This window comes from Danio rerio, chromosome 17 (assembly GCF_052040795.2).
Source record: "Danio rerio strain M-AB ecotype USA chromosome 17, GRCz13ab, whole genome shotgun sequence".
Taxonomy (NCBI): Eukaryota; Metazoa; Chordata; class Actinopteri; order Cypriniformes; family Danionidae; genus Danio; species Danio rerio.
In genome coordinates this window covers 23,333,047-23,348,439 of record NC_141037.1, presented here as the reverse complement: position 1 = coordinate 23,348,439, position 15,393 = coordinate 23,333,047, and the positions used below count along the sequence as shown (strand labels likewise).

Sequence of the window (15,393 nt, the reverse complement as noted above, 5' to 3'; positions counted from 1 at the left end):
AATATAAATCTATCGTCTGTACATCATACATGTACAGTATTATTTATATGCTGAGATTATTGTTAAAATTTTTGTAATATTTGTTTTCTTTTGAATGCATATTTCAAATAAACATATATGTTTTTTTTTCTTTTATAAGTGTACAGTTGAGGATTTAGATGATGTGTTTAGTTTTATTTATGATTTAAAATGAGGGTTAATCCACCAATTATTGCTCTCCTATATAAAGTTAGACCCCTGGAATTGTGTTATCTAAAAATGAACATAACAATACCATGTTTATTATTTTGAACAAAACAAAAGACACAAATTCTCCAAGTTTCAACATTTTTGATTTTAAGAGTTCACACTTAGATATGCTTGACATTAGTAGCAAGTTTGGCATTCTGTCCTCGGAAAGAACCCTGAACTCGGAGATAATTAAGCCCAAGGCTCCTGCCTGGTCAATAAGTATATATAAAGGGGGTTCGAGATCAGGTAGGTCTCGAGAGCTCCCCTTAAAAAAGGGAGGAAAAGGAGATGGGATGGAAGGGGGAATTCTTTCAAAATGAAGATGAGGCAGAAGGGTAAAATTATTCTATTTATTGTAAGCTTGGATCAATCTGATTGTATTATTATTGAGAAACCAACCATGCTCAATCATATCGCATGCTCCTCTCGAAATTAATTTGTGAAACCACTTAAATTGGTAAGAATTTTCACTAGTATCAATTTGCAGAATGGTTTACTCAAACACAACTATAATCCAGAAAAAAAGAGAATAAGAGATTTTTTTCCCATAGTTTTAAACAACACTGAAAAAAATGATTCATTGAATTTATTATATTTTTAAGGTAAGTGGCTGCAAACAAATTATATGTGCTGAATTTAAACAAACACATTAAATTTAGTAATGTTCAACTTTATTTGTCTGTTTAAATTCAGTACATATTTTTTTTTTTCAACCATTTACCTTAAAAATCAAATAAGTCAAAAAAATAAGTTCAGGATGACAAAGCAAGAATTAAATCGTTTGCAAAACCAGCACAATGTAGAGTTTCAACTGAAGAGTTTAATTTTTACAAATGTTCTAAGCATTTTAGACGTCCCCTTGTTAAACATTTTCTTCTCTGAGAGAGTCTTATGACTGTGAGCACCCAGCCAGGTGAGACAAACCCTCAAACAGGTCAAACACCATGAGATTTGAAGATCTGCTCTCGGAGCTCAATGGCTTCGGCAGGTTCCAGAAGATGGTCCTGTGCATCAACTTCTTGGGTCGATTTAGTCTCGGGTGCCACTTCCTATTAGGCAACTTTATCGCCGCCATCCCATCTCATCACTGCAACATCAGCTCTTTGGATGTTGACGGCGTCTTTGAGAATCTATCTCAGGAGGAGAGACTGACTGTCGGTGTTCCAGCACAGGAAGACGGGACTCCTGCTTCCTGTCACATGTTCTCTCATCCTCAGTTTCAGCTGCTGATAAACTCGTCCAGCAGCTCAGATCTTCCAGTAGTGGAGTGTCAGAATGGATGGCACTTTGATAACAGCACCTTCATCAGCACTCTCGCCACACAGGTAAGACTTCTGCTTTTTTATTCCTTTAACTCTTCTGTAAGTGTTCCCCCTCTGTCTCTTATTTTCTGTTTTTGTGGTGTTTTATTGCAGTGGGATTTAGTATGTGACAAAAGAGCATTGGGGAAATTGACAACCACCATCTTCTTCCTTGGGGTGATGTTTGGTGCTGCTGCTTTTGGGAGCCTGAGTGCAATGTTGGTGCAATTGTATTACTTTGGAAGTTTATAAATGATGCAGAAAATATATATATAATTGTTCAATTGTTCAGCAGTAACCAAATTGAGACACATACTTTTTTTCAAATTTTTTAAAATTTTCTTTTTTTCATACAATTTTTTTTTAAATTGGGACTTGAACTTTTTGTTCAAATGTAAATAAAAGCTGAGAAATATATATTTATTTTTAACAGTGATTCTTCTTGTACATCGTCTTATTATCTATTATCAAAAAGAAACTTGCTGGTTGAATAAAGTAATGTTAAGTTAGAATTTACCAGCGGTATGAATAATTTCAGGATTAACTGTACAGTATGACACCCTCAACCCCTGTCAAAAGAGTCCATTTTTTTATGTAAAACTTTTTACATAATCTAAATCAGGAGTGCCCTAACCTTTTTCTATAAAGAATGGTATTAAACGGTATATATTAAATTTGGCATGGGTAATTTTCTCATTTCTTCTGTAATATTTAAACATAACTACAAAATGTTTCTTTAAATCATATCAACTAATGCAGTATATGTTATGATATTTTATAGTGATCTTATTATTGTAAAACATAAAACAATCTCATTTAGAACACAAGTTCAATGCTGAATACACTAGTCAAGCTTACTTTGATTTGCTCAAAAATGTATCTGTCACATTTTAAAAGTCTGATTCATTTACAGAATTTATTGAATTAATTAATTTCAGTTGGCTTTTTTGTAGCTCATTAATAAAACAAAGAAGCAAAAGGTTACTGTAAATTCGAAATGATGATTACTATCAAAGGCATTAGGCCCCTCCATATCCCCATCATTCTCATATATAAATATATTATGTTTTGATGTATTTAACATTTAGGACAGTTACAAAATGTCTTCATGAAACATGATCTTTTATTTAATATTCAAATGGTTTTTGGCATAAAAGAGATTTTGACTCCTGTGCAATATACTGTATGCTAGAATGTTTTTGCTGTTCTTGCACTAGCAATAGTGTGTTTTTAAATAGTTACTTGTCTATTTCTACACAGGTTTGGACGCAAGCCAATGCTGCTGGTGTCTTATATATTAGGAATGGGTTTTGGATTATGTAGCGTTTTGTCGTCCTCCCTCCTCATGTTTGCAGTGTTGAGATTTTTCTCTGGGTTCACCATCACTGGCAGTGTCATCATCTCCACTGTACTCAGTGAGAACCAGTCTCTTATAAAATATGTTTTTTTATTATGGTTTTCTAGTTGTTCTAAACTTCAGCGACACACAAATACATTTCTGAAAAGAAGACACATCAGAGTGAGGAGTGTGTTTATTTGTTCTTGTTCTTTCGTTGTTTTATCAGATGTGGAGTGGGTGAGCATTGAGCACAGAAAGCTGGTCGGGGTGATTGACAGCCTCGCTTGGACATTTGGCTTCATGGGCTTCCCTGTGATTGCATACTTCATTCGAGACTGGAGATGGCTAACAGTTGCCATCTCATTGCCCAATGTTATATCCATAATCACTTGGTGGTGAGTATAAATAAACCAATACCAAGCAGATCTAAATCAAAAGAGATCCTTTCCACAACTGTGCTTAAAGATGAAAAACAGATGTTGCTCCTTCCAATTTAAAATTTTGTTTGGTTTAGTACTGTTATGTCATGTCATGTCATGTTATGTTATGTTATGTCATGTTATGTTATGTTATGTTATGTTATGTTATGTTATGTTATGTTATGTTATGTTATATGTTACTGTATGTTATGTTATATGTTTGGTTATTTTATGTGATGTGATGTGATGTTATGTTATGTGTTATGTTAAATGTTAAATGTTATGTTATATGTTATGTTTTAAGTTATGTTATATGTTATGTTATGCTATTTCAGGTGGGTTCCAGAGTCTGCTCGGTGGCTTATAGTTAATGGGAAGGCAGATAAAGCTCATTATTATCTCAAGAAATGTGCTGCCATGAACCACAAAAAGGAAGTTACAGCAAGAATAAAACCTGAGGTGAGAGAATATCTGTGTATTTCCTATAAATAAAAATAAAACATCATAAAACCAAGACATTTCAATTTTTCCAATAAAGTGCTAAGCAATGCAAATTACTATTTAAAAAAAAGGTTTTGATATATTTACAGTAGGAGATGTCTTGAAGGAACATGATCTTTTATAATTCTTATAATTTTTATAATTTTAATTATTCTTAATATTCTAATGATATTTGTCATGAAAGTTAAATTAATAATTTTGAACCCTACAATGTAGTTTTAGCTATTGACAAAAATATACCCAAACATGAGACTTGTTTTGTGGTCCTTGGTCAACTGGAACAATGTTTTTGCTGGCAGTGATTTAGTATACATCCATCAGTGTGAATTGTGATGTGGAATGTATTTTACTTATATTATGGAATGTACCTGTATATGTAAAATAAGTAGCAACATCTATTTTTTAAATTATTGTCAGATTAAAGTTTGCATGTGAAAGTGAAAAAAAATGAAAAGGAAAACAATTGTAGGGCAGGACATGGTTGTATCCTTCAGTTTGGATGGATGTTAGTTTAAATATGCCAGTATGTGATGTCACTTTATTAAAAAAGCACCCGGAGAAAACCCACGCAAACATGGGGAGAACATGCAAACTCCACACAGAAATGCCAACTGACCCAGCCGAGGCTCGAACCCGCAACTTTCTTGCTGTGAGGTGATTTTGTTACCCACCGCCCCTGCCATGTAGTTGAATGGCCAAAATGCATGTGAATTCAAAAACAGTTTGTTTACTCAATTTTTGTATAGTTTGCTGACATAACATCTTTGTTTTTCATTATCTAGGATTTGTCAAAAATTATAGTTACTGACAGAGGAAGCAGAAAATATTCATACCTGGATCTGGTCAGAACTCCTAAGATGAGGAGACTTTCTTTACTTACAGGAATCACCTGGTAGGTACTGAGCAACAAAAAAAAAAAAGTTGAAGAAGAAAATAATTACAAAAAAAAGGATTAAGTAAAGAGTTGGTCATACTACATATCTTGCTACATTGACTTTCAGTCACATGTATGTGATTGCAAAAATGCAAGCTCATGCTGAGAAGTTTAATGTTTACCTGTTTCCAAGTGAGCTTGTATGAAACTGTGAGACCAGTACAATATCAGTATAGATTAAAAACACATCAATTTGTTCATGTAGAAAATAGAAGAAAATTCATTAGGATGTGTGTATCTGTATTGCATTGTGTGTACTGTATATTTTTTTTTTATCTTTTGAATTGATGTCCATTATGATTGGTGGTCCAGTGTTTAGATGAATTTCTTTTATTATGCATGTGTTTTTCTCTGCAGGTTTTCTGTTGCCACTGTTGCCTATGGAATTAGTTTCAACATCACAGGCTTTGGACTAAACATGTACCTCACTCAGTTTGTGTACGGAGCCATTGAAATACCTGCTAAATTTTGCATCTATTACTTGCTGGATAAATTTGGAAGGCACGTGACTCAGGCTGGATCACTACTCTTTGTTGGAATCAGCTTCATAATTAACATATTCATACCTAAAGGTGAGAGATTTGAAATGGCAATAAAATAATTCTGGAGAAAATAATGATGGTAATGCTTTCTTTCTCATGCCATTTAGAAAAGACGGTGATTCGTACTGTGATAGCCGTGCTGGGAAAAGGCTGTTCAGCCACGTCTTTTGGCACAGTTATTTTGTACACCTCTGAGCTTTACCCCACAGTTGTCAGGTATGAAAATTAGTTTTGTGTTCAACTGCATTTTCGTCAAAACTATATCCAGTGAACAGACACACACACAAAAAAAAAGACATCAAAAAAGTTATTTTAAGGACAAACCCTATACAGTATATATATGTATATGTATGTATAAATATATATATATATATATATATTTTGTATATATATATATATATATATATATATATATATATATATTTTGGCGCTGGTGTTCTGCTGTGTGCGTACATGTGTTAAAAACTAAAACAAATGTTTATAAAGATTTTATAAAAAGTGTAAATTAAGGTCTGTTGTAAAGAAAAGCATTTTCATTTGTATCAAATAGTAATTTGCTACCGGCCTGCAGCTAGCTCTCCGCAATTCTCACATGGGCACCCACTGAAGCTAAGCAGGGCTGTGCCTGGTCAGTTCCTTGATTGGAGACCACATGGAAAAGCTTGGTGGTTGCCGGAAGTAGTGTTAGTGTGGCCAGCAGGGAGCGCTATACTGCTCAGACCCCATCATCCTGGCCAAATTTACCCATGGCCTTTGTCCATCCTGGCCTCCTAACCTTATCATAATTGGCTTCATCACTCTGTCTCCTCTACTCCAATCAGCTGGTGTGTGGTGTGCGGTCTGGCACAATATGGCTGCCGTCGTGTCATCCAGGTGGATGCTGCACACTGGTGGTGGATGAGGAGATTCCCTTAATGTGTAAAAGCGCTTTGAGTGTCCAGAAAGCACTATATAAATGTAACGAATTAATTGTGGATGGTTATGATGACGTTAAAAATAAAAAAATAGGAGGAAAAATACTTTCTGTCATTTTTATGCAAGCATATGGTGAATCATGCCCTGTTTTTGATTTCTTTAATGTATTTGTTCTGTGTTGCTGTTATATGTCAGTTGAATCATTCCAAAGATCATTTGAAAGCGAATCATGACTCATCTTTTAATCGGTCTCTTGTTGGTTTGCACCAGGAATTGAATGTCAGCGTTCACACTTTTTCTCATGAAACACAATAACAGAGCAATCGCACCAGCGTTGCTTTTAGTTTCCCTTCCAAATGTGAACACTGCCTAAATCATTTTTAAAATAAATGAGAAAAAATGCAAAGTATCATAAATGAGTATATACTGATTTGTTGTCTACTTAGGCAAAATGGGATGGGCTACACCTCCTTTATTGCCCGTTTCGGAGTGTCTGTGGCTCCTCTGATCCTGCTGTCCAATGATGTATGGAGTTATTTCTCTCAAGTCATCCTGTGTTTTCTGGCACTTTCTGCTGCATTTGTGGCATATCAACTACCAGAAACAAGTGGAAAGTGTCTTCCAGAAACCATAGACGATATTGAAGGAATCAGGTAAGGATATGTTAAAAATAAAAGTATCTAGTTTAATAATAGTTAAGTTGGTCACAATTATTAGCCCTTCTGTATTTTTTTTCTTCTTAAAATATTTTCCAAACCAAGTTCTATAAAGCAAAGATTTTTTAACAGTATTTCCTATAATTTTTGTTCTTTAGAAGAAAGTCTTGTTTTATTTTGGTGACAATAAAAGCAGTTTTAAATTTATTAATAACCGTTTTAAGATCAATAACTTGCCCAATTAACCTAATTGACCTAGTTAAGCCTTTAACACTTTTGCACTTTAAGCTAAATTCTAGTATCTAGAAAAAGATCTAGTAAAATAGTATGTACTGTTATCATGGCAAAGATAAAATAAATCAGTTATTAGAAATGAGTTATTAAAACTAATATGTTTAGAAATTTGTTGAAAAAAAAAACTTTCCATTAAACAGAAACTGTGTGAAAAAATATACAGGGGAGCTAATAATTCTGATTTTAAATGTAATACTTTAGCTTTACGAGTTACTTGCTGCTTTCAGAATGTTTATTTTGTTGTTTGTAAATCACAGGAAAGACAAGAATGGTTTGCTACTACAAGATCGAAAAATGGAGGAAAAAGATAACATGGAGAAATTGAAAGATAATTTAATTGTGCAGAACACTTGAGTGTGCTTCTTTCAGAATTCAGAACGTTCGAGGTTACAGAAGTAACCCTTCGTTCCCCGAGGAGGGGAACGGAAGTGCCATGAATGGGGAGGATTCGGATCAGAAGCCGCTTATCTGGAGAGTATTGAACGGGCCAATGAATGAAATTAATTGGCAGCGTAAGCTTGCGCAGGTGTGCGACATCTGCAATCATCTCAGCATATAAGCACACCTGAAGCCAGCAGACGCCATCCTTTTAAGCTGAAGAGACTTTCAAACAGCTAAGGGACAGTCATTATGGCGACGGAATATGGCACTTCCGTTCCCCTCCTCGGGGAACGAAGGGTTACTTCTGTAACCTCGAACGTTCCCCTTCGGTTGGGGAACTTCAGTGCCATGAATGGGAGAATATGGAAAGCGCCATAATGACTGCACCTTACCAACACCCCCGATGAGGAGATAGTCAAGCAAGCGTGACGCACCCACATCATGGGGGGCGCGGTCCTCCAACGTGTCCCTGGCCCTAATTTATCCTACTTCAACAGAAGTTTTACGGATTTAGATATATTTTTTGGGAAGTCGTGAGCATCTAGATAATTCTAGGAAATACGACAGTACGTTGGGAAGCGTGCAATCCCGATAGGGAGGACGCTGCGGAGGCCATCCGTTACCCAAGGGGGGGATAGATGGCAGAATTTACCTATGGACTAGCCCTAAAAAGGGGGAGTACGCATAGCAAAGAGTGGTTAGCGGAGAGGGAAGACACGGGTCCGCCCAGGGGGGGGACTTAACCGTGGCGGAATAAGCATATGGGATCGCCTAGTGGGGATCACGCATAGCAGGCACCTATACCCAAAACGCGGGCTGACCAGCGGGCAGACCTACAACGTAGCGGGCCAGCAAGTGACTCCTCCGCTGAGTCAGTGCTGGGGGCCACGGAGGAATCTGCAGGGCTCACCTGACGGGGAACTTTACTGACAGATAAAAAAGGCGCACGTACCTCCGTGTTAGGGAGAATGGCGCAGCAAGCGTGTTTCAACACCCTACCGAGTTGTCTCCTCAATCACCAAAGGGTTACCTAATACCCTTGAGGAAACCGGCTCCACTCGCAGATTGTAAAACCTTGCAAATGTGTTGGGTGTCGCCCAGCCCGCAGCTCTACAGATGTCTGTTAGAGAGGCGCCGCGTGCATGCGCCCAAGAGGATGCAACGCTCCGAGTGGAGTGTGCACGTACTCCCGGGGGACACGACTGACCTCGACTCGAATAAGCGAGTGAAATGGCATCCACAATCCAGTGGGATAATCTTTGTTTCGATACGGCACTTCCCTGCTGCCGACCGCCATAACAGACAAAGAGCTGCTCAGATGATCTAAAATTCTGAGTACGGTCCACATAAATGCGCAGAGCGCGAACTGGACAAAGTAAAGAAAGGGCTGGGTCTGCCTCCTCCGGGGGCAGCGCTTGCAGGTTCACTACCTGATCTCTAAAGGGGGTGGTAGGAACCTTGGGCACATAACCGGGGCGGGGTCTCAGGATAACGTGAGAGTAATCCGGCCCGAATTCCAGGCACGAGTCACTGACCGAAAATGCCTCCAGGTCCCCGACCCTCTTGATGGAGGCCAACGCAACCAGCAGAGCTGTCTTCAGGGACAGAAATCTTAGAGATACTGATTCGAGTGGCTCAAAGGGATCGGATCGCAGACTCGTGAGAACGAGGGCGAGATCCCAAGAGGGCATGAGAGGGGGGCGAGATGGATTAATTCGCCTAGCACCCCTAAGGAACTGGATGACCAGGTTATGCTTTCCCACGGTGCCGCCAGCTACCGCGCTATGATAAGCGGAGATGGCGGCCACGTAAACCTTGAGAGTGGAGGGCGACAGCCTGCTGTCCAACTTCTCTTGAAGGAAAGAGAGCACAACACTAATCTGGCAATTTCGGGGGTCTTCTCTGCGAGAGACGCACCATTCAGTGAATAGACTCCACTTCAGGGCGTAGGCGCGCCTCGTGGAGGGGGCTCTAGCCTGAGTGATGGTATTAACCACCGCAGTCGGTAGGTTACCTAAGTCTTCCTCGCGTCTAGGGACCACACGTGGAGGTTCCAAAGATCGGGGCGAGGGTGCCAGATGGTGCCCTGTCCCTGAGAGAGTAGGTCCTCTCTCAAAGGGATCCGCCAGGGGAGGGCCGTCGCGAGGAGTGAGAGCTCTGATATCCAGGTCCGGTTGGGCCAAAGGGGCGCAACTAGCAGAACCTGTTCCTCGTCCTCCCTGACCTTGCACAGAAACTGCGCGAGCAGGCTCACTGGGGGAAACGCATACTTGCGCATGCCCCGAGGCCAGCTGTGGGCCAGTGCATCCGTGCCGAGAGAGCCCTCGGTCAGGGAAAAAAACAACTGGCAGTGAGCGTTCTCGGGGGAAGCAAACAGATCGATCTGGGCCTCCCCGAATCGCGCCCATATCAGCTGAACAGACTCGGGGTGGAGTCTCCATTCTCCAGGGCGTAACAGCTGTCGTGAGAGCGCATCGGCTGCACGATTGAGCGTGCCTGGGACGTGAATGGCGCGCAGCGATTTCAGCCGCGGGTGACTCCAGAGGAGCAGACGGCGGGCGAGCTGAGACATGCGGCGAGAGCGCATACCCCCCATGCGGTTGATATACGCCGCCGCCGCCGTACTGTCCGTCCTGACCAGCACGTGTTGCCGCTCCAGCACCGGTAAAAAGCGGTGGAGAGCGAGGAACACTGCCAACAGCTCTAGGCGATTGATATGCCAATGCAGCTGGGCACCCTTCCAGAGGCCCGCAGCCGCATGCCTGCGACACACGGCCCCCCAACCCGTGTTGGAAGCGTCTGTTGAAACAACAACATGGCTGGACGCCTGTCCTAGAGGCACACCGGCCTGTAGGAACGAGGGGTCGTTCCAAGGGCTGAGGGCGCGGCGACACAGCGCAGTAACCGAGACCCGGTGTGTGCCCGCGTGCCATGCGCGTCTGGGGACCCGATCGTGAAGCCAGTGCTGAAGTGGTCTCATATGGAGCAACCCGAGCGGCGTGACGGCGGCTGCGGATGCCATATGCCCCAGGAGCCTCTGAAAGAACTTCAGTGGGACCACTAGTTTGCTGTCGAGCTCCCTCAGACAGTTCAGCAACAGGCGAGCGCGTTCCTCGGAGAGGTGCGCTACCATGGTGATCGAGTCCAGCTCCATCCCGAGAAAAGAAATCCTCTGCACGGGGGCGAGTTTGCTCTTTTCTCGGTTGACCTGAAGCCCCAGTAGGCGGAGATGCCGAAGCACCTCGTCCCTGTGCATAATCAATTGCTCCCACGAGTGGGCTAAAATCAGCCAGTCGTCGAGATAATTGAGTATGCGAATGCCCGCGAGCCGAAGGGGCGCTAGGGCACCCTCCGCGAGTTTGGTGAAGACCCGCGGAGACAGAGAGAGCCCGAAGGGGAGGACCTTGTACTGCCACGCTCGACCCTCGAACGCAAACCGCAGAAATTGGCGGTGGCGTGGAAGAATGGAGACATGGAAATACGCGTCCTTCAGGTCTATGGCTGCAAACCAATCCCGAGGACGAACGCATTGGAGAATGCGCCTCTGCGTGAGCATTCTGAACGGCAGCTTGTGCAGACAGCGGTTCAAAACGCGCAGATCTAGGATTGGCCGTGACCCACCGCTCTTTTTGGGTACGATGAAGTATGGGCTGTAAAACCCACTCTCCATCTCGGCTGGAGGAACCGGCTCGATTGCACCCTTCGCCAGGAGGGCAGCAATCTCCTCTCGCAAGACAGGGGCGGACAGGGGGTTGACCCTGGAGAAATACACGCCCGTAAACTTGGGGGGCCGTTTCGCGAACTGAATCGCGTAACCGAGTCTGATTGTGCGTATGAGCCACCGCGAGGGGCTGGCCCGCGCTAACCAGGCAGGCAGAGCCCTCGCTAATGGAGTCATCGCTACAATCGCTGACGTACCAGCGGTGGGGCAGCGCGGAGTGGGTGTGCTGATCCGGGAAGCACGAGGGTCCCGCGGAAAAGCTGGAGGAGAGCGATTCGCTCTGGCTCCGCACCCTGACTCCGGAGAGGGGGCTGGAGGGCTGAGGGAAGGGAGACCGTCCCCCCAGCGCTCGTGAGCCACTGGCGAAGCACGTAGAGTCTGCGAGCCGGAAGGCAGCGCGTCCCGGACTGGCAGAACTCGTGCAGTCACATCCGGGGAAGGGAAAAAGTGCTCTTTTACTGATGTTTTGGTGGCACTGAAAAGTACCGTTGTTATCGGGGCCCCGCCCTCCAGCGGGGAAAGAGCAAGTTTCCTCTTCTCCGGATGGCCTGTCTCAGGGACGCTTCGCGGTCCGTTTACCGGACTTAACGGCGCCCTGGGCAGGAGGGGCTGCCTGCTTTCGAGGTGAACGCCGCGCCCGCTTGGCCGGAGGCGCAGGCGGGGGCGGGGCAGCACTCGTTGGCGGGCGCCCTCGGCGAGGAACAGCGGAGGTGGATGGCTCGGCGGGCGGAGCGGGCTTACGGCCACGCCGATAGATGACATTGCCCATCGCATCCGACTGCTCTTTCACCGCCTTGAATTCCTGGGTGAATTCACCGACGGTGTCGCCGAACAGGCCAGCCTGGGATATGGGCGAGTCAAGAAAGCGAACTTTGTCAACGTCGCGCATATCGGCCAGGTTTAGCCAGAGGTGGCGTTCCTGAACCACAAGTGTGGACATCGTCCTCCCCAGCGCACACGCGGCGGACTTAGTAGTCCGAAGAGCATAGTCGGTCGCGGTGCGCAGCTCATGTAATAAGCTTGGGTTGGACCCGCCCTCGTGCAGCTCGGCCAGCGCCTGCGCTTGGTAGCGCTGGTAGGTGGCCATCGCGTGCAAAGCAGAAGCAGCCTGGCCCGCAGCCTTATAAGCTCTGGCTCCGAGGGAGGCAGACAACCTACAGGCTTTGGACGGGAGGCGGGGCAAACCCCGCCACGTAGAGGCGCCGCGCGGACAAAGATTGACCGCGATAGCGCGCTCCACTGACGGGATCGCCTCATACCCCCTGGCAGCTCCGCCGTCAAGGGCGGTGAGGGCGGAGGCACTCGCAGCACGGGCAGAGAAAGGTGCCCTCCAGGACTGCGTGAGCCTACTGTGCACTTCCGGGAAGAAGGGGACGAGAGGCTTCGAAGGCTTCGCCTTCTGGTCCTCTACGTAGCACCCATCTAGTCGGTCCGGCCGCGGAGCTGGGGGATAAACCATCTCCAACCCCACGGCCGAAGCAGCCCGGGAAAGCACGGCTAACATGTCCGCTTCAGGATCCGATTTGACAGCGCTCACCTGCCCGGAGGGGGCGAGCGGGTCCGGATCTTCGTCGGACAGTGAAAGCCCACCCTCCGATGCCGCGGAGGACATCTGATCTCCGGTGTCAGCGAGTGTGAGAGCTACCATCTGGTTAGACGGATCACTCTCACCACCCGAAGCTTGGATGGAGCGCCGTGAGGAGCGAGAGGTCCGCGAGCCCGTGGGCGGCGGATTAGCTCCCGCTGAAACCCTCAGATCTGCCCGAGCGCCCGCTGCTTTTTTAGAACAGGAGGCAACTGGGGTGGCTCGCTCTCTTGCGAAAGTTAGCCGCGATCTTAGCTGTGCAACGGTCATGGCATCGCAATGACGACATGAACCGCCCGCGAGCACCGCATTAACATGCTGGACCCCCAAACATGCAATGCAGTGATCGTGTCCATCATCCGGAGACAGGAAACCCCCGCATCCAGAAACGCACAGTCGGAGCGCCATCCTGAAAAGGACGTGCTGCACGACTGTGTTGCTCTTTTAGGAAAGTTGCAACTATACGCACCGCTCTGGAGGACCGGACCCAAAGAACCGCAGGCAAGGGAGTAACCCAGCTCGACCGTCTGCCACCGCGAAGACCCACTCTGGACCGGGAGACACACTCGTTCGCTCTGAAGTGCTGATCAGCAAGAGGAACCCTCATCGACTCACTCAGAAAGGATCTGAAGCGAAAAGGATGGCGTCTGCTGGCTTCAGGTGTGCTTATATGCTGAGATGATTGCAGATGTCGCACACCTGCGCAAGCTTACGCTGCCAATTAATTTCATTCATTGGCCCGTTCAATACTCTCCAGATAAGCGGCTTCTGATCCGAATCCTCCCCATTCATGGCACTGAAGTTCCCCAACCGAAGGGGAACCCTATTTATATTTAAGCATTAAATTAAAAACATTGATGCAAAGCTTGAAGGTAGTATGTTTGTAAGTTTTGTATATCGTTTTGATGTTTCAGTGACAGTCAGAGTTATGTGGACTAATTAATCCACATTTAGGGGGAAGACCTTATGCAAAAGGGCTCAAAGACACACTTAAAAACCAATTGCACTGTAAAACCCAAAAAGTTAAGGTAACTCAAACTATTTGAGGAAACCGATCGCAACAAACCATTTAAGTTCAAAAACTAATTCTAATGAGTACTGTGAACTTAATCTATTTGAGAAAACAAAGCAATTTGAGCACAGTAAAACCCGATAAAAAAAGAGAACTCAAACCAACTGAGATTTGTAAAACCCAATAAGTTAAGGCAACTCAAACCGTTTGAGGAAACTAATCGCAACAAACCATTTGAGTTAACAAAACTAATCTATATGAGTACAGTGAACTTACTCGATTTAAGTTAAAGTAATGAGGAATTTAATTAATTCATTACCTTCAATTCAAGAGTTCAAAACTCTTTTCAAATGAGTAGAATTAACTTTCAGTAAATTTTGAGGTGACTACACTCATTACATTTGATAAAGTTGACTGTTGGATTTTACAGTGTTGGATTTGTTAAGGCAAAACCAATTTCCGACTTACATTTGTTTTTGCCTTAATTTCCTAAATCTACAGAAATAATTTTAATCTACAGTAGAAATGTGCCTGATAAAATCCAAACCAGGTTCTGGCACTTATTTATCAATTTATATATAGAGTATACAGTTTAATCAGAGTTCTTGGTCTGTTCTTCATCTGCTGGAAGATGTGTTATGCAACTGGAAACTTGTTGCTGGATTTTTACTGTTCATTAACCAGCAATCTGGAACACTGCCCCAACGTGTGTGTAAAATGCAGAATGAAAGTGTTAATGTTTATTGAGAAGGATATTAATAAAGTTATTTCTTTCCGGTCTTAGTTTTTCAAGTGCATAACAGTGTAATATTAAAAGACTTATCTCTCAGAAGTTTTTTTATTGAAACACAAATCCTTGCAGAATCTTCCCGCTGGATAAAAGCAAACTGAAACATTTCGGAAGCCAAAAGTACTCAGACCAGCAATCCTAATTGTGTTTTCTACTCATCTATTTTAGTCTGTTGGTATTTAGATTACATGTTTTGCTGGATTGTGACATGTACCAATAGTTTGAGTGCCAGTTACTATCATCAGTATGGATTGTACTGTACATTATGTGAACTGCACACTTGGCAAGTCATTCTCTTACAAGCATTAACAGCCAAATCGCAAATCATTCACTGCTTGTCGACATCTGATCATCTGAGGGTATGGACACACGCACACGCACAAGCACACACACAATTGTATAGCTATTACTGTGGGAATTTTGATAAAATACTGTTTTTATAGGGTACAAACAGTACAGAACATTTCAATGTGGTCATGTCATTGGCCCATGAACATTTCCTGCTTGTTATCAATCATAACTTAATGTTAAAACAGCTATCATAACATTATGTATCAATATGTGACTCTTTTTGCATTCTCAGAAGCTATGGAAATTAAAAATCTAAAACAAGAAATACATTGGGACCATTGTTTTTCTTTACATTCCTCAAAATGGTCCATTTTACATCGCCTTACCGCAACCATACCCCAAAACACTTACCATTTTTCCAAAATGCTCCATTTGGTCCTCATAATGCATAGAATGCCAAGCACATGTACACACATTAAAC

General features: G+C 43.7%; 1 protein-coding gene across 8 annotated transcripts; it reads left to right on the top strand.

Moving 5' to 3' along the window:
- Positions 1 to 115: 115 nt before the first annotated feature.
- On the top strand, positions 116 to 15,237 carry LOC141375012 (solute carrier family 22 member 7). Of its 8 annotated transcripts, XR_015513354.1 has the most exons (12): positions 116 to 1,556; positions 1,647 to 1,750; positions 2,793 to 2,947; positions 3,098 to 3,266; positions 3,626 to 3,749; positions 4,574 to 4,683; positions 5,083 to 5,297; positions 5,375 to 5,483; positions 6,629 to 6,835; positions 7,390 to 7,511; positions 13,636 to 13,914; positions 14,242 to 15,237. XR_015513354.1 is itself a non-coding variant. In XM_087290390.1 (11 exons), the coding sequence occupies exons 1-11, from the start codon at positions 1,176 to 1,178 to the stop codon at positions 13,661 to 13,663; spliced, it is 1,662 nt and encodes a 553-aa protein (XP_087146516.1). In that variant the 5' UTR covers positions 116 to 1,175; the 3' UTR covers positions 13,664 to 15,237. The 8 variants fall into 8 exon arrangements, 6 of the variants coding, with proteins under 6 accessions (XP_087146516.1, XP_087146515.1, XP_087146514.1 ...); XR_015513353.1 differs by having other exon boundaries at positions 7,390 to 7,537; positions 13,622 to 15,237; XM_087290390.1 differs by having other exon boundaries at positions 7,390 to 7,444; positions 13,631 to 15,237.
- The last annotated feature ends 156 nt before the right edge of the window (positions 15,238 to 15,393 follow it).